The following is a 24,474-nucleotide window of genomic DNA, read 5'->3' as shown; positions in this document are numbered from 1 at the left end:
CACGGGTCCAGTGGTTCCCTCCCTTCCCCTCTCTACCAGGACCTGGCACCTCCTCCCCGGGAAGAGCCTGTGCCCTTGTGCCCTAGGCGGTCTGTGGCGACCCTTCACGCACCTCGTGTTCCCCGTCCCGGACAGCCGAGTTCCTCCTTATCTGAGCAAAACCCGAGTCACATCTAAAGTGAACCATGTTCAGGCGCTCAGACATCTTGCCTGACCTTGCGAGCTGCCGGGAATCCTGTTGGCTGCTGGAGTTGTCTGATGCTTTGTTTCACAGGCTCTGTAGCTCAGGGGTTTCCAGCCAGTAGGAGTCCCCTTGGAAGACAAGGGCCCAGATCAGGTCAGAGATGGAGTCCTGGGACCAGCATCTCTAGGAGGAGGGCTCTCACCTCTGAGAGAAGGCTTGGTGAGGGCAGGTCATGGTCATGACAAGGAGGCAGACAAGCCCTCGAGTTGACTAGGCCCCTTAGGGGAGCTTTCATTCGCTGCAGGCATCTAGTCCAAGCAGACAGGAAGGGCACAGATTTGTTTCTTCCTGCATGTGTGCTGCTCTCCCTGGTTTCCATCACGTTCTCAGGGGTTCGTGACCCTCCGGATGTCCTGTCCCCCTGTAGAAACTGCTGTAGGACCCGAGAGGGCAGCTTGCAGGGTCCTGCCCTGATCAACACAGCAGGTCAGTTGCAGAGCCCGATGTGAACCCCGTCCCCCTGACTGCTGGTGTAGCTCGTGGCGGGAACGACTCCTCAAACATACCGAGCACCTGCTGCGTGTCACATGCCAGGGTGGTGCTGGTGGGACAAAGACACGTGGTCTGATGCAAAAGCAGGCACTGGCTGTGGCAGAGTCCCCAAGCACTTTTAGGTCATCGGTAGGGCACTCGTCAAAGCAGACGAGCTTGGCAGGCCACACTCATGAGCCCAGTGGCCCGCCGTGCGGCACCTCTAAACCACTGTTGACAGACTAGGAGGCTCTGAGCCATGGCAGCTCAGTAGCCTGGCAAATTCTCCCCTGCCCACGTGCCCACCCCAGCTGGACATCATGTCCCTGAGCATACCACTGCCCTGACACATTCGCCCTCTCCCCTTCCATCCCCTGGGGACCTCAGCCAGAACTCCTCCCCCTTCCTCAGAACCCGAACCCTGGGACGGTGTGGACTCCACATTGCTCCTCTGCCAACCTACAGATGCTAACCCTCCGTAGCACTCAGGCTTCTCCCCCTTCGGACGCTCCCCCTCTGCTGTTCTGACCCCTCCTCTAACCCACGCTTCTTCCTCAGCTCTTGTCCCCGGTCACCACTTCCCCTGCAGTCCTGGATGCTTCTAGGAATGGGGACCATCAGCCTTCCTTGGATTCTCCTCTGTATGACAGTCTGTTTAGAAGGGTCTCCTGCTGTCTGCTTGCCATAGCCTTTAGCCCTCTCTCCTGCTGTTGGTCACCCCATGTTCCCTGAAGGCTTTGGTTCCTTGGCTCCCTACCTGTCCATCCCAATACTGAATCTGGCCGGCTTCCCGGCTTCTCGCTTTCGCTGCGCTGGCGGGTTCCACGCCCCGTCCTGGGCCGTGTCAAGCCCCAGCACTACTGAACACAGGAGTCCAGTTTGCCACCCCAACAACAGGGCCCACCCGGGTCCTCGATATGGCCGAGACCCAGGTTTCAGGTTTCACGACCCCTACTACGCCAGCCCCTGCGGTCTGCACCTGAGTTGCCTTTGCAACGCACTCCCCGCCTGTGTGGCAGGAGACCTCGGGCACCGGGGAACACGGTCATCTGCACTCTCAGCGCCTGCAGCCAGGCGGGGTTCTGCTCGGAGGGTGCCCGTCCACACGCACAGGAGACACGCGCGGGGCAGCCCCTCTGGCCCGACGCCTCTCCCAGATCTCTGGCTCTCTCCGGTCCCGTGCCACCAACTGATGTCATCGAGCGGCGTCCTGATGTCTCTCCGCCTCTTCCGTCCGTCTGCCTGCACGCTTGTCCTTGGTCCCAGGGGTTTACCCGAGTAAGCCCCTGCCCCGGGGTCCGCAGTGGGGTCCGCACGGAGGCCTGGGTGTGGTGCGCGGTGGGGTCCAGAGTGAGCTCCGCGGTGGGGCCGGGGTGGGGTTCCCGGTGGGGTCCGGGGTGGGGTCCGCGGTGTGGTCCGGGATGGGGTCTGCGGTGGGGACCGCGGTAAGGTCCGGGGTGAGATGCGAGGTGAGGTCCAGAGTGAGCTCCTCGGTGTGGTCCTCGGTGGGGTCCGGGGTGGAATCCGGGGTGCGGTCCGCAGTGGGGTACGGGGTGCGGTCCGCGGTGGGATCTGGGGTGCAGTTCTGTGTGGGGTCCGGTGTGGGGTGCACGGTGGGGTCCAGGTGCAGTCCGCGGTGGGGTCTGGCGTGGGATCCGGGGTGCGGTCCGGGGTAAGGTCCGCAGTGGTGTCCGGTGTGGGGTCCGGTGTGAGGTCCGCGGTGGGGTCTGGGATGCGGTCCGCGGTGTGGTCCAGAATGCGGTCCGCTGTGGGGTCCGCGGTGGGGTCCGTGTGGTGTCTGGGGTCCGGGGTGAGGTCTGCGGTGGGGTCTGGAGTGGGATCTGGGGTGCGGTCCACCGTGGGGTCAGGGGTGGGGTCCGTGGTGGTGTTAGGGTGGGGTCCGGGTGGTGTCCGGTATGGGGTCCGCGGTGGGGTCCGCGGTGGGGTGCGGGGTGGGGACCGCAGTGCAGTGCGCAGAGGGTCTTCTGAACTCCGTCCGCGGTGGGGTCCGCATCGAGTCCCTGGCCCGGTTCCCGCCTCCTCTCCCGCAGCCTCGGCCCCTGCCCGTCGCCAACGCGCCGCGAGACCACAGAGTCACGCTCCCGACCGCCTCCCCGCCAGGTTTCTCCAAAAAACAGGGTCCGCTCGCCGTGTGCATCCCGTCCAGGGCCCTGCCTGGGCCGCGGCCACGGCTGGCTGCCGGCGCGCACCCGCGCCTCGAAGGTGTGAGGAGCGGAGAGGCCTCCGCCCGCCCGCCCGCGCTCCCTCTGCCCGCCCGCGCTCCCTCCGCCCTCCCGCTTCCCGAGACTCTCGCGAGACCCGCGGCCTCGGGTCCGCGCCGCCCCGCTTGCGCGGCGCACTTCTCGCGAGGCTGCAGCAGGGCCGGCCCGACATGGCGGAAGGTAGGGTGTGTGGGGGGCGGCGCGGGAAGGCGCGCAGCGGTGGCGGCGCTGCAGGCCGGGGCGACGGGGCCTGGCGCGGGCCGGCCGGCCGGCCGTGCTCGCAGGGGCGCGGCGGGGCTCGCGGGCCGTCCTGCCCCGCCTGTGTGAGAGCCGCGGAAGGGCTGGCGGGTGGGCGTCCTGAGCGCGGCTGCTGAGGCGACGCCCCTCGGGCGCCCCCCACCCCGCGGGCCGCGGCGGCTGCCGGGCGGGGGCCGGGCGGGGCGCGGCGGGCGGCCCTAGGGACTCGCCGCGCCGGCGGGGACGTCAGCTTCTCGGGAAACCGAAACTGCTGTCCTGGCACGTCCCGCATCCGGCCGGGCTGGGCTCGGTGCGCCGGCCGGGCGGCTGCCCCCAGGTGGCGGAGGGGCCGGCCAAGGTCACGCCGCGCGGACCTCCGCCCTGTCGCCTGTCCTCGGGTCCTTCCCTTCTCCTGGTGCGCTCTTTAGGGCGCTGCAGGCCGGCGATGGGGCCTCTCTGGCGCTGCCTCCCTGAGCCGAGCAGAATCGGAGCCCTCCTTGTCAAAACCGGGTCGTGCAGGTGCAGGTGCGGGGCGAGAGGCCAAGATGGGCACCGTCGCTTCGCCCATTAGCCTCATTGTCGGAGGAAAATGCTCCTTTTGTGCTTAACGCTTATTGAGTGACCGCGGTGTGCTGGTCCTGAGCTGAGCTTTGTCTGAATCCATCTTTCCTTGGATCTTAAAATTGGGCGGCGCATGGCAGTTTGCAGGCTTTTCTCATTTTGGACTAGACTTGCACACAACCTTGTGAAGGAGGGCTGCGTGTGTGTTACTTACACTTCGTAGACAGAGAGACTGGGGCCAAAGCTGTGGAGACGGCCGGGACTGGCACCCGGCTTTTGCCTTGGGTCTTTACCATGTTCGACGTAGTAACTCGAGGCGAATATCGAAGGCAGAAGAGGCATAAAAAGCAGAAAGAAAGTGCAGGTATCCCACGAAGCTGGTTTTTGGGTAAATCACAGGATGTTGGGCGCAGGCAGCCAGTGGAATGGAAGGGCAGGATAGACGGCAGGAGGAAGGCCTTCAGTGGGTGCTTCTGTGCTGGAAGAGAAGTGGGGAGTGTCGGGGAGCACGTTACCAGGACTGAAGTGTGCGGCTGCAGGCTTAGCACTCAGCAGGTTTGCTGAGCACCTACCTGCTCTCCTGTGCAGTCAGGTTCCAGCCACAGGGATCTCCTGCAGGCTGAGTGTGACGATCGGTCATCTTGCAGGCGCGTTGAGGGTCATTTAGCTAGCGGAGGATGCACCTGACCCAAAACGTCCTTTCAGGGTTACACTGGCAAAGAGATCATGGGTAGGTAAGAAGCATAGGCATGGGGTTCTGACTTACAGTTTTTCTTGTGTTCCAGTTTGCTCTGGTTTCGGCTTCTGGCAAACAATGTTGCAAAACTTCGGCTAGGAAGAATGAGTGAAGCATTCTAGTCCAGTCAGCCCCTTGACCTGAAGGTGTGTGTTATGTGGAGGAGGGCAAGTGTAGCTAGAAAGGGCTTCTCCTTGTGTATTGTTGTTTAATGCTGCTTGTATCTTAATCAGAATTTGTCAGAACTGTCCACGCTTGTTCTGAAATACTCATTTAAATGTAAGCAAATAGCAAAAATCTCTGGCCTGTAACAGGTGGATTATCTGTGAGCACATCCTATGGGAACTTCCTGACAGTGGGTTTTGTTGGTGCTGCGAGTGTGTGAACACGCGGGAGATGGGACCTCGGAATAGTAAACAGAACCTGGAGGGACGGAGCACACGCTTTTCTTGCAGTGTGACTCTTTGAGAAACCAACCTTTTTCCCTTCCGTCTGTCCGCGGGTATCGGTTTGACCAGAAATATTTAGGTAAAATCTGTCCCGAAACTGGTTTCCATTTCCGCTCTACGCGTGTAGCTGTAGTGCTGATTTAAACTTGCTTCGTCACTCAAACAAGTCCTTCCGGCTTTGCTTTTTCTCCTTGATTGTGCTTACTCACAGCCTCCTTTTACAGCTTCCAGTGTTCCCTTTAAAACATCAGTCGGATCCCATCTCTTTCACTCCTCTCCATACACCTGCCCTGCACACCCCCTCTCCACTCCCGTGGCTCTCCATGATCTTAAAATATATTCCAGAGCCTTCCAGTGCCTGTTCCAGCAAGGTCTGCCCCCGGTTAGTAGAGCAGCCTCGTTCCCCGCGTCTTCTCAGCCACCGTGCTCCAGCCATGCCAACCCTCGCTGTTGTTTGTGCGTTCCCAGCATGCTTCTGCGTCTCCCATCTTTGTCCTTGTGGCCCCCACGGCCTGGCACGGTCTCTCAGTTTCTGCACACAGCTAACTGATCTATTTGGGTGTCTGTTCGGTTCTCACCTCTTTGGAGATCTTCCTTAGTTGTTTTTTAAATTGCTTTACTAGAATATAAACCTCATGAGGGCGGGGACTTCTGTCTTGTTCACTGCTGTCTCTCCCGACTTGGAATCACACATTGAAGGAACCGTTGATCTATTGAGCGTCATTTACCGGACATCAAGGGAAGTTGCCTGGATACATCCTTCGTCTCTTGGCAAGGAAGTGGGCTGGTCCAGCTTTTAACGTGCTCTGAATAACATTAGTCTGCCCGGAGCTCCCTAACCTACTTCTCACCCAGCCCAGCCTGTTTAAGTTTTAGCAGTTGAAGTGTAATGCTTAGAGCTCAGTCAGCTCAGTCTGCAGTCGGACGAGGGTTTGAACCCTAGTGTCACCAAGCTGTGTCCATGGGCAGGCTACTTAACTGCTCTCGGTCTCTGTTTCCTCACCTTCAAAAGAGGGGTCATTTCTGTCTCAAAAGTAGCTGAGGGAGGATCAGAATAAATGGTGCAGAAGGACACTTGCAGCCAGTGCCTGACATTTTGACCCTGACTTGCAGCCTGTTTCTTGGTCTCCTGTTAAACGGGCTCCCTTCCTTCCTCAGCAAAATGAAGGTGAAAGTTGGAAAAAAATGTAACGGTTTATTAAACAGAAAATTGAAAAAAAAAAAAAAAGAAAATTGATCATGGACTTTTATTAGCTTACTGGAATTTGGTCAGGAATATATTCTTGACAACAATGCAGTTAAGGTGAAGACATTGAATATTCTGGACAATCACTGGCCAATACAGCCACATATGACTAGTTAAGTTTGATTAAATTAAGTAAAAATAAAAATTCAGGGGCGCCTGGGTGGCTCAGCCAGTTAAGCGTCCGACTTCGGCTCAGGTCATGATCTCACGGCTCGTGGGTTCGAGCCCTGTGTTGGGGGCTCTGTGCTGACAGCTCAGAGCCTGGAGCCTGCTTCGGATTCTGTGTCACTCTCCCTGTCTCTGCCCCTCCCCTGCTCGTGCTCTGTCTCTCTCTCTCTCTCTCTCTCTCTGTCTCTCAAAAATAAATAAACATTAAACAAAAATTTAAAAAAAGATAAAAATTCAGTTCCATAGTCACAGTAGCCCAATTGCAGGTGCTTCATAGCCGTGTGGTTTGGGGCTCCCATCCTAGCAGATGGCACAGATGAACAGGACACGTCTGTCATTCCAGAAAGTGCTGTTGGCTAGCACTGTTCCAGAAAATGCTTCATCAGTATAGGCTGTAGAAATAGGGAAAGAAGAAACTGCTCTCTTTTCAGTTTTCCAATTTTGCTTCTTATTTTACTGATTCAGCAAGTGTCTGTCCCAGGCCTTTGACAATTATGTACCCTCTGGAGACCTCTCAGCCACTGTCCCTTTCTGTACCATTCCTGCCTGTTTTCTGCCTTCCCTGTTGCTTGCTTCTGTCACCAGCAGTGCCTGTTCCCTTTCTCCTTGAGCTGTGTTTTTTTTTTTTTCCCCCCCACGAAGAAAGTTCGGAGCTCCTGGCTGGCTCTGTCGGTACAGTGTGTGACTCTTGGTCTTGGGGTTCTAAGTTTGAGCCCTGCATTGGGTGTAGAGATTACTCAAAAATAAAATCTTTAAAAAGAAAGAACGGAAGGAAGGAAGACCCGTTCGCTGCAGTGGCCGTGGATGTGCCGGGAGAGAGATACAGGTTCAGTCACTGGCAAGGCAAGTTGCTGCGGTCGAGACATGGTCATGAGGATTGACATCATGCCCAACAGAATGAGAGTTCCTAGGGTCAGTGTCTCTTGCTGAATGGCGGTGGGCCAAGGGCCTGGGGCATTTATTGGACTCTTACCTGGCAAGGCACGGCGGGGTGGAGGATGGGATGAGTTTGGAGGGGAGGGTGGGGCGAGGGAGTGGTGGCGTTAGAAAAGAAGAGCCAGACCTAGAGCTTCTCCACAGGAGTTCTGCAGTCCAGGAGGGAGGTGAGAAGCACGCACAAGAAACTGTACTGAAGGAAGTATGGAGTGGCAGGAAGCATGTTTGGGGAGCTCAGGGCAGGCCTTAGCTGTGATTTGGAAAACAGAGCTCTCGGGGAGACGGGAGTGGGGAGCGGTCACTCTTCGTGATGGAAGGAATAGCCGGAGAAGTGTGTTGAGGGGCAGGTTATGAAGGGATTGGCTAAGTGCTTGGATTGTACCCTGTTGGTCATGGATAGTGACAAGGTGGTGGCACCACTAGAATCCTTGGAGGCGCGTGGGCATGTCTGCAGGGTAGAGGGGGACCTGGGAGGAGGGGGCTGGCGCAGCCTGCGGCGAGTCCTTCCGCAGGCGGCACCGCAGCTGGCGAGAACTGATAGGAGCGACGTTCACAGAAGGCGTGAAAGACAGGACTTCTGAAACCTGTTTGCATGTTGACAAGAGACGGAGTAAAGATGACTCGAGGGTTCTGGGTGTGGATGACTCGGATTACGGCTGGGCTGTTAACAGGAGGAGGAAGAGCAGGTTCGAGGACCAGCGTCTTGACCTCAGGTTTGGACATACTTCGCCGTGTCCAGCGGCTATGTCTTCGCGAGGAGTTAGAAGCGTTTGCAGTCGGCCTGGCATTTGGGTGAGAATTAGCTAGTTAGCTAGTATTTACTGAGTGTCCCTGTGATCAGGGCTGGACAGAGTGAGGTTTTGAAAGATGTATGTCATGCCACTGATTTGTGGCATTTGTGACAAGATTTCACAGAGCTGGGTTACATTCAGGGAAGTGTATCTCCTTCCTCTTGGGCGCAAGCCACCGTGCTGGGGTGACAGTCGCAGCCTTAATGGGACTGTGGAGCGGACGGGGCGGCACAGCCTCTCAGCAGCGCCTGCCTGTTGCGCTTTGCGGTCACTGATTTTCTCTTGGTTGACGGCTGACGGCACCACCGTCCAGCCGCATCGTCAAGCCAGTGACCTGCATTCGGTCACCAAACCTGTGCGGCTCTGACGCGTTCCTCTGTGCCGCCGCGCCTCCATCCGTGCGCACTAGTGACTGTCAACACGGAGAACCCTGTGCCCTAGAGTCCCCGGGAGCTTTTAAAGACCCAGGTTTGTGCATCACTCAGCTTCAGTGCGGAGCGACATGCCCCACGAAACATCTCTCGCAGGCTGAGGCATTATTGAATAAAACATGGTTTCATTGAATCCGTTTTTATGTTTTTACTTTTTTTAATGCTTATTTATTTATTTATTTATTTATTTATTTATTTGGGGTGGGGGCAGAGAGAGAGAGAGAGAGAGAATCCCTAGCAGGCATGGAGCCCAACGCGAGGCTCGATCCCGACTGTGAGACCATGACCTGAGCTAAATCAAGAGTCAGATGCTTAGCTGACTGAGCCCCCCAGGCGCCCGTAACAGTTTACTAGATATGTGTGTGTGTGTGGATCCACCTCTCCATGTGGAGATACGTGGCGCGTGTGTGTGCGTGTGTGTGTGCACATATAAATACATGTATAGTAAGGTAATCTTTCCTACCTAAGGAGTCCTGGTTAGTAACTTTCATCTGTAACTGGAGTAAAAGGAGGTTTTATTTTATTCATTATTTAAAAAATTTTTATTTTAGTTTTTAAATGTTTATTCATTTTTGAGAGAGAGAGTGTGTGCGAGTGGGGAGGGGGCCGAGAGAGAAGGGGACAGAGGATCCGGAGTGGGCTGTGCACTGACAGCAGAGAGCCCTACGTGGGGCTCAAACTCACGAACTGCGAGGTCATGACCTGAGCCAAAGTCGGACCGTCCACCGGCTGAGCCCCCCCGGGAGTCCCCAAAGGAGTCTTTAAAGCAAACTTCGGTTAAATAATGGCTTTTGGACTTTGTCAAAACGTTCAAGTTACGACCGTTACAACTGCTAGGTTTTTTTTAAAGGGCAAAAAGTCAAAATATTAGATATCTCTTAGCACCATCATATTTTTGATGATATCCAGACGGTGGAAGAGAGAGAAGTAGGAAGGTGCAGACTGGAAGGGGTACCATGGCCCTGACTCTCCCTTTGTGTGCTCAGGTGGTAATGACCTCTTTGCCTTTTCCTTTCCTATAGGGTATATTGTGAATCTGAGTTCCCAACAGTAAATATACTCATTTATTTCATATTCTCTACTAAACAGTTGTCCTACATTTATCACTTAAAAAAAATTTTTTTTTTTAACATTTATTTATTTTTGAGACAGAGAGAGAGGGAGACACAGAATCTGAAACAGGCTCCAGGCTCTGAGCTGTCAGCACAGAGCCCGACACAGGGCTCGAACCCACGGACCGCGAGATCATGACCTGAGCCGAAGTCGGACACTTAACCGACTGAGCCACTCAGGCCCCCCATTTATCACTTTTAAAGTTTTTTATTTTTGAGAGAGTGCAAGCGGTGGGGGGGGGGGGGGGGGGGGGAGAGAGGGGGACAAAGAATCTGAAACGGGCTCTGTGCTGACAGCAGTGAGCCCAATGTGGGGCTTGAACTCGCAAACCATGAGATCATGACCTGAGCCAAAGTCAGACACTCAACCCACTGAGCCACCCAGGTGCCCCTAATTTACTACTCTGGATTAATGAATGGCTACTAACCCCTGTTAGAGAAAATTCTCATGTGCATTGAGACAGGTACAGAAAAGTCATAGTGGTGGTAATTTACCACCAGTGAGGAACTTATCTGTTCTAATGCCAAGAAGGACGATAGCATTTTCTGAGTTGATATTTTGATGTAGAAAACCTGAAGATACGCCTGAAACAAAAATTATTCTTGAAGTCCTCAAAACAGGATGTTACCACAGTTTTATAATTATTTTTTCTTTTAGCTAACGGACATAAAGAGTAGAGATAAAGTCACTTAGTCATTAAAGAATTATACAAGAACACTAATTCATTGATAAAATTGAAGCTGGAGTGTAAGAACCATAGAAGTATGATGATCGGAAATATCAGTATTTTGTTCATCTAAAAAGACTTGATAAGCACAGTTTGGTTTATTTTATTTATTTATTCTTTTGAGAATATTTATTTATTATATTTTTAATGTTTATTCATTTTTGAGAGACAGAGATAGACAGAGCATGAGCAGGGGAGGGGCAGAGAGAGAGGGAGAGACAGAATCCGAAGCAGGCTCCAGGCTCTGAGCTGTCAGCACAGAGCTTGATGCGGGGCTCGAACCCATGGACCGTGAGATCATGACCTGAGCCAAAGTCGGACGCTCAACCGACTGAGCCGCCCAGGTGCCCCCACAGTTTGGTTTAGAATTGGAGTAAGCAGAGGGGCATAGAAATTGCATTTAAGATGGGGAATGGGCTGAACACATTTAATTCCTGCTTAATGAATTAATAATGTGTTTGCTATCCTGATATTGGAGCTGAAATTAGGCAGCATGGAACAGTGGCGTGAACATTGGCTTTGGCTGAGGATCTTAAATCTTGGGTTGGCCTTTCGCTAATTGTAGAGTTTTAGGCAGTCTACTTAACCTAACTGAATTCTGTTTGTTAAGGACTGTACTATTTGGGATATGTTGGTCAGACTATGAGATGATGAAGAATTAAGTGGTATACAAAATGTCAAAAAATATCAATTCCTCCTTTTTATTGCAAAATGTTGCAACTAGATTTTATTCACTATGTAAAACTTTGCTGTTGACATGAATGTGGCAGGAAGCTGTGAGGGCTTTGAAATCTTTTGCTACACAGAGTCTTTTGTTTGTGAAGGTGAGTGTGTTAGGTTCCTACCGCTGCTGTAAAAAATTTCCCCCAACTGGGTGGGTGGCTTCAAACAACAGAAATGTATTCTCTCGTGGTCCTGGAGGCCAGAAGTCTAAAATCAGTATCCCTGGGCTGAAAGGAAAGAGCCCCCCAGCTCGTAGTCTCCCTCTAGAAGAGAATCTTTTCCTTCTTCCTGCTCCCAGTGGCTGCCAGCATCCCTCAGCTTATCAGTCTCCAGAGCTAGCATCCTGAAGTCTCTCTGTCCTGTCTTCATATGGCCTTTCCTCTGTGTGTCAAAGCTTTCTTGGCTCCCCCCCCCCTTTTTTTTTAATTTTTAAATTTATTTTGAGTGGCAGAGGCCCATGTGAGCAAGGGAAGGGCAGAGAGAGAGGGAGAGAGAGAGTTCCAAGCAGGCTCCGCACAGTCAGTGCAGAGCCCAACACAGGGCTCGATCCCATAAACCGAGATCATGACCTGAGCTGGAATCAAGAGTTGGACACTTAACTGACTGAGCCCCCCAGACCCCCCTCCCTCTGCTCCTTCTTACAAGTTCATGTGTACTTGCATTTAGGTCCTGCCCGCATAATCCAGGGTAATCACACCCGTCTCAAACTCCTCAATTCAATCACATCTGCAGAGCACGCTCCCTGCCCCCCACCCCCCCCTTTTTTTTTGCCAGGTAAAGGTAACATCCCAGGCTCCAGGGATTAGGACGTGGATATTAAACGGGGCATTTCTCAGCCTACCACAGTAGGCAGTGTCATGTAGTTTGCTCTATTAAGTCGTAAGATTTCTAAAATTTCTCCATTCGTGTGCGGTTTCTGAAAGCTCAGAGACCATGCCACACAGTTCAGAGTACTGCTGGATTAGTGTGAATAGCAGAGCTGTACAAAGTAGAATACAGAGATAAGCAAGACACGTCCTACCCTCCAGAAACTTCTTAGAGGAGCCGGAATGCCCCAGAGGGAAGCTTGTACCTTTGTTGCCGGTGGAGAACCGGCTGAAATTGTTGGCCTGGAAGATCGGTGACTGTGTGTGGAGCGGTGATGAGGGAGGTGTGAGAAGGGTGGTGGTTGCGTGTGTGTGAATGATGCAGGCCTCAGGGAAGTGTTGGTGTGATGGTGTGCAGAAAGAAGCGTGTCAGGGTGCATCCCGGAGGGAGAGTGTGGTTAGTTTTATGAAGGCATGATCGACAAATGGTAAAAGTCACCAATTTTAACTTGTCAGTGAACAGATATTCATGGTAGTGGAACCACACTGCCGTCATGATGCAGAACATTTCTGCAACTCGACAAAGCTCCCTTGGACTGCTTTAATCCACTCCATTCCTGGGCCTCCGGCAACCACTGGCCTGCTTTCTGTCCCTGTGGCTCGCCTTGTCTCCACCTCCCTCTGGAATTCTGTGGCCTGTCGTCTTTGTGTCTGGCTTCTTGAACTCGGCATGCTGCTTTCGAGGTGGTACGAGTCCGTGGTCTGCGTCTCCTTGTGGAAGCGTGGTATTCCGTTATATTTCCGTAGTGTGTTTGTGTCCATTCGCCAGCTAGACATTTGAGTTCTTCCCTGTTTGTGGGGACATGTTCTCATTTCTCTTGGGAACTTAACCTGGGAGTGGAGCTGCTGGGTCACAAGACAAGTGTATGATTAACTTTCTGAGAACCCGTGGGACTCTTGCAAAGTGGCTGTGCCGTTGTGCGTTCTCACCTCTCCCATCTCTGCCAACACTTTCGTTGTAGCCGCCTGGTGGGCGCGCAGCAGCACGTCAGTGTGAGTTTAATGTGCGTTTCTTTCCCGACTCATGGTGCGCGTCGTTTTATGTGTGTGTTTGTCTTCTTCGGTGAAGTGTTCAAATCTGTAGTCCTTTTTTATTGAGTTGTTTTGTTACAGTGGGTTGTAAGAGTTCTTCATTCACACAGTCTGAGTACAAGTCCTTTGTTGGAATACACTACCCAGGTATCTTCTGCTGGTCTGCGGCTTTCTATTCATTTTCTGTATGTTCAAAGAACAGCGGTAAAGGTGTTCGAAAGTCCAGTTTATTTTTTCTTCCATCGTTAATTCTTTTTTTTTTTTTTAATTTTTTTTTTTTCAACGTTTATTTATTTTTGGGACAGAGAGAGACAGAGCATGAACGGGGGAGGGGCAGAGAGAGGGGGAGACACAGAATCAGAAACAGGCTCCAGGCTCTGAGCCATCAGCCCAGAGCCCGACGCGGGGCTCGAACTCCCGGACCGCGAGATCGTGACCTGGCTGAAGTCGGACGCTTAACCGACTGCGCCACCCAGGCGCCCCAGCCATCGTTAATTCTTTTTATCCACTTTAAGAAATCCGTGCCTCATCTGAGCTCACTAACGTTACTTTTCTGTTTTTTAGTGTAGAGGTTTTATACTTTCAACCCTCGCGTTCAGGTGAGTTAACTTCTGCATAGTGTGGTGTGCAAGAGGTGTTCACTTGTTCTGAACGGATGCTCGGTTGTGGCTGTCCCGTGGCCTCTCCTCATTCCCTTTTGAAGTCCGTGGCACGGTTGTCAAACCACCTGTCCAGGCCGCCTGCTGCCCTGAATGTCCTGATGCCGGTACGATGTCCCAGCCGCTGCAGGCACGTGGCAAGCCGTGAAATCAAGTCACGGAAGTGCTGCACCTGTCTTACCCGCCCACCCCTGCAAGTTGCTTTGGCTACTCTGGGCACTTTGTGTTTCCATGCAAGTTTTAGAATCATCTTATTATGGTCTGCCAAAAAATCTGCCGAAATTTTTATTGGGATGGTGTCGGAGGGTAGATCGGTTTGGGGAGAGCTGATGTCTTAACAACACTGAACCTTCTGCTCTGTGAGCGTAGTATAACTCTCCGTTCATTCAGGGTTACTTAATTTCTGTCAGCAACGTTTTGTAGTTTTCAGTGCGCAGGTCTTGCATCTGTTTTTGTTAAATTTACCTCTAAGTAGTTTATATGCATTTATTATGCTATTATAAGTGGATTATCAGAGTTTATATGTAGATAACTCAGGGATTTCAAATCTGGATAACAGTTGAAATGGAAGTAGGAAGAGGAGTTTGATTTGAGGAAGATGTTAAGTTTGATTTTGGGCTTGTTGAATTTCTAGTACCGATAGGTTGTCTTCCAGTGGAGCTGTGGAGATATTTGGGGCCATTTACAGGGAGGTGACAGTAAAACGTGAGTGTGCATGAGACTTTTAGGAAGGAAAGTTTAGTTCTAGGTCTGAACCTTGTAGGACTGCTTCCTACAGAGCGAGTAGGTAGTCGGACTAGAAGGTAAGAAAGGTAGGGAGACGTGGAGTGCCGGGTAGGGAGCCGGAACAGAAGGGTTCCAAGGAGAATGGGCTGATTGAGAGTCGGACGCTGCAGACAGGTGGAGAACCTTGAAGGATAAGGAAGAGGTCGTTGAGATGGGTGACTGGGTCCGCTTCCGTGCAGGGGTGTGTGGGTAGAAGCCGCATTTCAGAAGATTGGGGAGGTACAGGAGGAGGCAGTGAGTCAGGAAGACTCTTCAGAAATTGGCGCATTCAGTCCAGAGTGTGGCAAAGTGTGTTTGGGATGGGCTAGGAGAGCGTGTTTTCGAGGGTGGGAGGTGAGCCTGCAGAATGGGGTGTCTTGAGAAAGGTGCTGTCATCATGGTTCAGGGCTTGGTCAGGGGAGGTTAGAGGACGTAGACTTCTAGGCTTTGGGACAGATTAATGCTTTCTTCTCTTCATTTGGTTCTGGGCACCATTTTGATGTACTAATTCTTTCGAAGTTGTCTAGAACAGGGGTTGGTAAACTATGGCCTCTTTGCCAAATCTGACCTGAGATGATCGCTTTTTGGACAGCCCTTGAACTAAGAATGAATGAATGGATGAAAATGAATGAATATTTTTAATGGCTGAAGAAAAAACTCAGAAGACTATCTCATGGCATGTGAAAATTAGAGGACATTCCATTTTCAGTGTCCATAAACAAATTCAGGGAGAACAGCCATGCTTGTTCATTTGTGCTTTTGTATTACAACAGCGGAGTCGAGTAATTGCCCCAGAGATCATACGGCCACAGAGCCTAACATAGTGTCTGGTCCTTCACTGAGAGTTTGCCAGGTTCTGACTCAGAAGAAGAGTCTTACACGGACCAATGCTGTTTTCTTTTCTGACTGTCCCATGACTTTGCTGATTAAATACACATGCATGCACACACACACACACACACACACACACATGCATACATGTAATTATTTTAGGCTCTTCATCGTGAATGCAGATTTTTTTGTCTCAAGCACTTTTGATTAACTCAAGACTGATGAACTGTCAGAAAGCTCATCGAGATGCCTGACCTCAGACTGTACAGAGCAGATGGGTGCTTATTTTCTGGACAGAAACATAAAATTATAATGCAAGTTGCTGACAGCCTTCACCGGTACTTAGCATAGCTCCGTTGGTGAAACCATTATATGTTACGTACATTTCTAGGCTTATTTTTTGAAAGGAAAGTTGGAGGAAGAGAAGGAAGGAACTTCTCCTGAAAGCAGCCACGTGATGAATCAGAAGTAGATAGTAAACCTTTCAACCAGACACTGTTCTAAAAGATTCAGCGTGACTTGATTTCTCCTTGGCAAAACTCTGAGATACTATTATTATTCTGATTTCTACCAAGAAAACCAGAGTGCAGAGAGTAGTAACTGTCCAAGGTCACACGGCCAGCAGGTGGGCAGGCTGGGGCTGCAGCTCAGTCGTCCGTGCTCTTGAGGACTGTGCTGTGGTGCCTTTCTAAGGATCGTAACAGCAGCAAAATGTTTGCTGACCACACCTTGCAGGGCGGACTCATCTGGGGTCGTTACAGTGGTCACGACGTACGTACAGGTAAGAATGAGGCATGTGGCTAAGGCGTCCCAAGTAGAAAGTGTGGGACCAGGTAGTCCTGCCCCAGAGCCTGTGCCCTCAACCTTGCACTGTGCTCTCTTCGTCATTGCTCAGAGTGCTGATTTTCCGCTTCTTCCTGCGAGAACTCTCACGGCTTGGTGGCCCTCCGAGGACACATTGGCATCGTGTGCAGGCAGACAAGTGTTCCCACGGAATGACGTCTTGGCCGTTACTAAGAAATGGTGTGCTGCTTGTGATACCACTGATGGGTGTGCTTGTGGTCTAGTGTCCCTGCAGAAGATTCTGGGCAGGGGAGCATCTGTGATTTTGCAAAGAAGAGCTCTAAGACCCCCTGTAGCCCTTTTTTAATCTTGCCTCATCTCTGCTGATAATCTTTATGTCTTGTGTGAGTGTCCAGGCAGCCAGGATTTTTGTATCAACAATTCTTTTTTTTTTTTTTAAGTATTTATTTATTTTGGGGGGAGGGGTGTAAGCAGGGGAGGGGAAGAGAGAGGATCCAAAGTGGGCCCTGTGCCAACAGGCTGACAGCAGTGAGCTGGACACGGGGCTCAAACTCACGAACCGTGAGATCATGACCTGAGCCGACGTTGGACGCTCAACCGACTGAGCCACCCAGGCGTCCCTGTGTCAGCAGTTCTGGAGAGAGATTAGGGCTGTTGCTGTAGATTGTGGAATTGTGTGTGGATAACTGATACCCAAAGAAATTTGCAGGGATTCCTTGAGAAAATGATTGGAGTGGAACTTTTGTGACCTCCTCATCTACGCATTAGAAAAGGAATCAGCACCTTTCTACTCTTAAAGACAGATGTCCTCATCATTCCCCCCACAGTGGCTGGATTCTTGGTGACTGATTAGTTTTTGCCCTCTGGTCTGAGTCCCTTGTCGGTTCTATGTCGGTGCTGCATTGTCTGGAAGAGGTACAAGTGAGACTGCCTTTCCGGAACTCTCCCAAGAGGCAGTTCCTGATGTGCTATAGTGCTTAGCACGTAGTAGGTGCTTCATAAATACTTGCAGATTGCTAGTTCAGTGAAACAGAAACACAGTTGTTTCCTGATGCCATAGTCTGGGAAGGTTGGTGCTCTTGAGGAGCGTTGGCTAGGATACTGTGTGGCAGGTGACAGGGTCTGTGCGCTCTGTGAAGGAAGAGTCAGCCGTCCGCAGGCCCAGGCCGCCCCGTCTTTCAGGCAGGTGAGATGGGACTGTAACCACCAGATGGAACTAGCAGGATGAGGTAGCCATCCTCTCCAGGGAGCTTAGGCGGAGGCTGGGGGAGCCAAGTACCCTGTCTGCCCTACAAACCTGTTGCCTGATAGTGGTTTAAAAGGAGACTGTGACCAAGAAAGTAGGAGACCGAAGCCTCTTCCTTGCATTCTCTGGACCCAGTATGCTACAGACGCTTGCAGGCTCGACCTAAAGTAAAACACCCCTTTTCTGGGACTTCTTCCCTTGCTCTCGCTTAAGCCAGGGACTCTTGCTTCGTGATCTGCTTGTACCCCTGTCAGAGCGCCAGGACAGTGTTACCTTGACATTGGTGCTACCTGGGCGCTTCGCCCGTTTTAACAGGTGAGACACGTGACGCAGCTGTCTTTTTCATGGTGAAAATCCCCGAACAGGTCAGTGAATGATCAGAACAGTGCGATTCAGCGGGTCTTGTATCTTACCAGTAGTATTCCTAGAGCAGTCTGTGTGCGTAGAGCAGTCTGTGTGCGTAGAGCAGTCTGCGTGCGTGCGACTTGGGCAGCTACTTGCTGGCTGCTCAACCCTCTCTCCAGGGCAGTCGCTCCCGTACGGGGGCAGCCCCCACCCCCCCCACCCCACCCCCCACCCCCATCTCCTGAGTAGTTCAAGCTCTGGCTCTTGCAGACAGCCTGGGATGATGTCATCCGGCAGAGCCTGGGAGGCGGGGTGGGTGGGCTTCTGCTGCTGGCTTTGCCACTTCTGCCCCTCATGTGTATCGTGTGGGAGCTGAACTCAAAGATGTGGTCCTTTTTTTTTTTTTTTTTTTTAACGTTTATTTATTTTTGGGACAGAGAGAGACAGAGCATGAACGGGGGAGGGGCAGAGAGAGAGGGAGACACAGAATCTGAAACAGGCTCCAGGCTCTGAGCAGTCAGCACAGAGCCCGACGCGGGGCTCGAACTCACGGACCGCGAGATCGTGACCTGAGCCGAAGTCGGACGCTCAACCGACTGAGCCACCCAGGTGCCCCTCAAAGATGTGGTCTTAAGGCTCCTTCCCACCAGAAAGTTTTGTGATCTACAGAAACCCTTATCCTTGGGTATTAGGGGTACCTAATCCTTAAAATGTGCATAAAACAATATATTTTGTTTCATAAGTGCGCATAGATTTAAAACTCAAATATTACGTGATTTATAACAAAAAAAAAGTTCTGGGGCATATAGGTGGCTCAGTCGGTCAAGTGTCCGGCTCTTGATTTCGGTTCAAGTCATGATCTCATGGTTCATGGATTCGAGCCCCGAGTCAGGCTCTGCTCTGACAGCACAGACCCTGCTTGGGATTCTCTGTCTCTGCCCCTCCCCTCTCGTATGCGTGCTCTCTCCCTCTCTCGCTCTCTCTCTCTCTCTCTCAAAAATAAGTCAACATTAAAAAAAAATAATAAGTTCTGCCCCACAGTCCTGCTCCCCAGACTACTTTCTGCTCTCACATGTTTATCTCTAAGGGGTTGCACTTCTGCTGCTGTTTCTAGGTTGGTCCTTGTCGACCCCACTGACTTTGTGCTACTGTTATAAGTCAGGAGTTGCCTTTTTGAGAATTTTGTTTAGAGCACAGCCTAACTTGCACCTCTTCCAAGTGAATAATAGTGAGCTTTTTTTTTTTTTAAGTTTATTTCTTTATTTTGAGCACACAGCACAGCAGGGGCAGAGAGAGCGAGAGTGAGAGAGAGAATCAATCAATCAATCAATCAATCAATCAATCAATCCCAAGCACGCTCCGAGCTGTCAGCAGCACAGAGCCCGATATGGGACTTGAACTCACAAACCATGAGACCATGACCTCAGCCAAAACCGAGAGTCAGACGCTCAACCAACTGAGCCACCCAGGCGCCCAATAGTGATGCTTTTTAAAGAATGTTAGGCTTTGCTTTTTGGTGTGGGAATCGTCAGTGCAGACTTGCTGTCTGAGGGGACACAGTATTTAAAGTAGCTCGTTGGTATTTGTCTGTGTTCAGTCGTCTGGTTTTCCTTTTGTCACTTCACGCTTCTCATGATGTCCTGTGCATTTGCCATGACTTTCATTGATCAGTTTTAGTTCCCAGTAAAACATTTGCATTCCTTTCTGCTTTTCACCACTCAAAATACAGTGTGTGAACTGCTAAAATATTTTAAACTGTTTGTCCAGTGATTATGTGACTGTGCAGGCGAGTGGGGACGTGTGCCAGCCACTTGCCTTGTGATTGAGTCCCTCCCTCAGCGTACGGATAGACCGAAGCTCTGAGTGATGAATTTGCCCACCGCCCCGTGGTGCGTTGCTGGAATGATTTGGACCCCTATCAGTTTGACTCCAGAACCCACTATGGGCATGTATCAGTTCGGTTTTAACTTTTTAATTGAAGCATAAGGTATATGCGGAAAAGAGCAAATCCTGAGTGTAGAACTCAGTGAATTCTCAAAATCAGATGTGCGTTTTAACTACTAACTTGTTGAGGATGTTACCAGCACCCCAGAGGCCCCCACGTTCCCTGCAGTGACTGCCCTCCTACTGTTCCTTCAGCGGTGACCGTACCGTGGCCTCTGACGCCATAGATTTGCGTTCTACCAGTGGTGACCGTGAACAGAATTTTCTGTGACTCTTATTTAATGGTGCGTCCTTTTACGCTTTGTCTTAACACACCTGGAAATTCATGCCAGTTTTTCTGTTTCCTTCTCTGCAGAAAAGAGTATAAATTTCGTACCTTACATGAAATTTAATATCTTACTGCTTTGTGCTACATACTTCCCCCTTTGAGGTAAATAATTGCAATTCTTGGTTTGTTTAGTCTAAGTCACCGTGAAGGACTCTTCAAAATCAGTGACTGTACATTTGTCACACCAGAATAAAAGCATAAAACAGAGTCCTGCCTACGCAGTTTTGTGTACTTGTAAATGCTGCTTGCTGAGATCATGGCCGTGTTGTAATAGGATCGTTTTAAGTGCCGCTTTCCTTTAGCCATTGGCTTTTAAAGCAGTATTTTGTTGAAATATGCATAGGCCAAATAATTGTAGTGTTTTGGGACGAAGTGTTATTTACAGGGACCCTCATCCGATATGTAGCTCACGAGCACACCGAGCAGTTCAGCAGCTGGAGGCGTATTTTCATCTTGCAGGTGTCTGCTGCTTTGTTTCTCCAGGAATAGTGATCACATCTGAGACTCACACCCAGCTTTGCGACTCCAGGCATGTGTGTAAATGTGGAACTTCGGGGAGAGAAGAAAATGTTTCCTACTTTGTACGTGAAGAAGATAGTCTGTTAACATTTGTACAGATTTCTCTGAAAATACTTGTTCTAATTATGAAAGCAGAACACGTTTGTTCTAGGATACCTGAAGTGTGCGGAGGAGTGCGGTAATCCCGCGTCTCAGTGAGATCTGCTCATATTTCGTATTGTCTTTTACTCCTCATACGTGTGAATATTTACAATAAAAATTGGAATGATAAAATATGTTTAGTTTCAGTGCCTTTTTTCTGTTAATATATTTATCTTTGAGTATGCACATTTTGAGTTACATATTTCTTTGAAAACATTAGCTGCATAATAACTTCAGAGTCAAGTCCCACACTTCGTTTATTTAACCACTCTTGTGTTTTTGAACCAGTTTTTGATGGTTTCCATGTTATAAAGAATTAGCTTTCAGGCAGCAGGTGGGGAAGGGATGAAGTTGAAGAGAGGAAAGGAATCCTCTTTTATAAAACTGAATTGATCAAATATTTAGTGAGCCTTTGTGTATCAGGCCCTGTGATAGGCTCTGGGATACGGTGGTGACTCTGTTCACATTGGAGATCAGATACGACGAGCGAGGGCCTGAATTTAGTCATAGTGGGGGTGGGGATAGAGATGACCTGAAGGGTTCCAGGGTCTTTCCGAGGGAAAGATGACTTTTTTTAAGTCTATTTATTATTTATTTCGAGAGAGGGGCAGAGAGAGAGAGAAAAAAAAACCCAAGCAGGCTCTGCACTGTTAGCTTGGAGCCTGATGTGGGGCTCGAACTCACAAACTGTGAGATCATGACCTGAGCTAAACCAAGAGTCAGATGCTTAACCGACTGAGCCACCCAGGCACCCCAGGGGGGAGCTGATTTTGGAGTTGGGGTAGGGTTGGGGCCATGTGACGGAGGGGGAGACATTTAGGATTACTCCCGCATTTCTCCTTCAGATAATAGGCTGCACAGTGGTGTTGTGATCAGTATAGGGACAGTACAAAGGCAGAGCAAATTTGCTTCGCGTTTTGTTCTGGGCATAGTTAACTGTAGGTCCCTCTGGGCCACTAGCGAGCAATGTCTGTTAGGCAGATGGACGGAGGAAGCTAAGAAAAGAACTATGGGGGTGGGTCTGTGGATCACTGGCACTTAGATTGTGGCGTCAGCCGCAGACCCTGACCTGGTGGAGCTGCCTTGGGAGGGTGTAGAGTTGAGAAGAGGGTCGGGGTAGATCCCCAGGGAGCATTGGTGATCAGCGGTGGGAGGGAGGCAGAGAAGCACGGGAAAGACCAAGAACCAGAACTGGAGAGAGGGTGGGGTGTTGCAGTCGCAACAGAGGTGTCGCAGAGAGGTGGGGTGTGCAGGATGAGAATCATGGCAAGTGTCTGTTGGATTTGGCAGTTAGGTCATCGGTGAGACGACGGTCAAGGGAGTGGTGGGGACAGGGCAGAATGCCTGGGGACTTGGGGTGAGGAAGTGGCGAATGGCACCTGGGGACAGAGGGCGGAGGCGGGAGGACGGCTTTGTCTTAATAGAGTCTTGCACGGGCTTCTGTGCTGAGGAGAAGGACCCAGTTGAAAGGGACTGAACTTGCAGAGAAGGGAGGTTGATGCTACAGCAGAGGATCTGAGCGCCGTGACGGGTTTGGAGTTCGTCATCGGGGGGGACCCTACTTGGGCAGGGCGGAGGTACTTTGTCCCTGGGAAGAATTGCTGGTAAAGGGCCCACCTGAGAGTGAAGTGGGCTGGGGGGACGGTGGGCTCGAGGGCAGTGTCTGGTGAGAGCAGAGGGGTGAAGGCACCGAGGCCCAGAGAAGGGGGCCAGCAGCCTTGTGGTTCCGTGGCTGAGACCCGGATATATAGAGGTGCCGATTGGCACGGTGCTGTGAACCCCACCGAGGCTCAGAGCCAGGTAACGAAGGAGGGAGGTTTCCTGACTGTGTACTTGGTCCGAGAATCCTCCCTGCGTCCTAAGTTAAATTGGTCACAGGTTCTCACACCTCTGTTCTTTCCTTCTAGGGCTCCCTGGAGTTCTGTGCTTGATTGTTAGCATAGTCATTATGATTACAAAAGTTTACTTCCCCCAGAAACTCAAAGCTCTGAGGAAAGATGTGTGTGAATTTGCTTACCATTGCGCAGTCTTTAGGACCTGGTAGTCACTCGGCAAATATTTGTTGAGCTTAACGAGTCCAGTGCAGTGGTTCTCCACCTGTTCAGTGCGCCCCAGCACGCCTACGCAGTGGGACTAGCTTCTGTCCGAACCATTATGACTGCCCCGCTTCCTTCCTGAAGGAGGGGGTGTCGGGTCGTGTGGGGGAGCGGCTAACACTGGCCCTGGGCTCTTACCCAGCCCCACATCTCACCAGCCTCAGGACCATGGGCAAACTCTCAGTGTCTCTGTGACCTGTGCAGTGTGGCTTGTGACAGTGCTGCCCTCGGGGGGCGGTCCTGCAGCTTGTGCGAGAGAGCTCACGTAGAGCTTGTAGAACGCGTGACATATAAAAATCAGGTTTCACTATAGTGGTTTGAAAAAGTGTCCTAGGTGATGCTGACAATCTTTCCTTGAGACCTCTGGCTTTACGGTAAAGGATTTGCAGGCCAGGTACCTGTTAGCATCTTGTGTGCGCCTGTTCCTTGTCATTTATTGGCCGTTGGTCTTCAGAGAAACCGAGAAGAGAAAGCCCTGGACTGGGAGGGTCTTCCTGGCCCGGGGACACAGTGCCACCATAAACAAAGCCATTCTGGGTCCTGAAGGAGCATCGCTAAGAAATTGTCACCTTGCTCCATCCTCGCTGTGGGGGGAGAGCTTCGTGAGTACTGTTTGCTTCGCGCCTGCCACGGTAAACGGGGATCTCTGTCTCCCTTGCAGAGGAGGTGGCCAAGTTGGAGAAGCACTTGATGCTTCTCCGGCAGGAGTACGTGAAGCTGCAGAAGAAGTTGGCGGAGACGGAGAAGAGATGCACCCTCTTGGCCGCGCAGGCGAACGGCGGGAGCGGCGGTGAGTCCTTCATCAGCCGCCTGCTGGCCATCGTGGCCGACCTGTGCGAGCAGGAGCGGTACAGGTGAGCCCCTGGACACACGGCCCTGCCCCGGCTTCCCCGGGCCACTGCGTCACCTCTCCTCTTCCCGACGCTCTTCCCAAGTTCGTGTCTCTCCAGCCAGGATACTAGCAAACCTCTAGTCCCTGGGATGTAAGCTCGTTGGGGAAAGATTCTGCTGCTTTTATTTCCTCCTTAGCTCCGGCGCGGAGCGTGCAAATCGCGGATAGCACTGCCGATGCAGACGGGGATTAGCCTGCATGTCCGGGGGTTCCGAGGGGAAAGGTCACTCTGTCTTGGGAGAATCAAAGAAGGCGGCTTGGAACCAGCGGGCAGGGTAGCACGATGGTCGAGGGGGGACCTGGAGCCACACGGCCTGCGTTAGAAGCTCAGCTGTGTGTGACAGGCTTCAGGCTCCTAATCTGTATAATGGGCACACTGCTGCATATAGTAGTGTTGTTGCGAGGGTTCAGTTAGCGAGTACGTGTGTTAAAGCCCTCAGACCAGGTTCTGGCACCTAGTAAGCGCTCAGTTGTTAGCTGTTGTTATGAAGTAGGTTTTGGGGTAAATGTCAGAGGCTGGGCAGGACTCAGTAGATGAAGACAGTGATGTTGCTGGTCGAGGGAGCCTGAGAACAGGCGGGGACATGGCAACGTGTGCAGGATGTAGAGGACGGGGGGGGGGGGGGTGCCGTCTTGGGTACACGTCACATGTCAGGCCCTGGAGGAGGCGGGGAATTGGGTGGTTTGCGCTGGGAGGCCAAGGGGAGAGACTTGGACTTGAGCCTCTAGGAAGTGAGGAGCAGGCACTTGGCTGTCGGGCCTCCAGAGCCGAGGTGGTGTTTCGGGAAGACGAACCTGGTAACACCGTGTAGAGAGAACTGTGAAGAGAAGGGCGCAGGGGTGCGGTGGGAATGTCGTGCAGACTGCAGACCAGAGATGAAGATGGGCCGGGTTGGAGTGGCGGCAGCGGGAATGGAAAACCGGACTTAGCTAAGCCTTCGGGAAATTCCA

At 51.6% G+C, this 24,474-nt stretch overlaps 1 protein-coding gene and 1 long non-coding RNA gene across 7 annotated transcripts in view; both read left to right on the top strand.

Moving 5' to 3' along the window:
- The first annotated feature begins 3,660 nt into the window (after nt 1-3,660).
- ANKFY1 (ankyrin repeat and FYVE domain containing 1) overlaps nt 3,661-24,474 on the top strand; it is a 78,507-nt gene continuing 57,693 nt past the window's right edge. For 2 of the 6 annotated variants that reach the window (XR_003964739.1, XM_030296082.1), the window contains exons 1-2: nt 7,395-7,983; nt 23,293-23,485. Coding sequence is in view for 5 of the 6 variants with exons in the window: in XM_030296082.1 (XP_030151942.1) it covers nt 7,863-7,983; nt 23,293-23,485 (314 nt within the window). In the remaining variant the exon portion in view is untranslated. Of the gene's footprint in view, nt 4,100-7,391; nt 7,984-22,574; nt 23,026-23,292; nt 23,486-24,474 lie in introns of those variants that run through there. The other 4 variants (XM_030296086.2, XM_030296085.1, XM_030296083.1 and 1 more) reach the window with 4 other exon arrangements.
- LOC115501163 lies at nt 7,991-20,667 on the top strand. Its single transcript, XR_003964740.1, has 2 exons — nt 7,991-8,062; nt 20,335-20,667. It is a non-coding gene; the product is annotated as an uncharacterized LOC115501163 (long non-coding RNA).

Source organism: Lynx canadensis, chromosome E1, assembly GCF_007474595.2.
Source record: "Lynx canadensis isolate LIC74 chromosome E1, mLynCan4.pri.v2, whole genome shotgun sequence".
Classification (NCBI taxonomy): domain Eukaryota; kingdom Metazoa; phylum Chordata; class Mammalia; order Carnivora; family Felidae; genus Lynx; species Lynx canadensis.
This window is presented reverse-complemented; position numbering and strand designations above follow the sequence as displayed.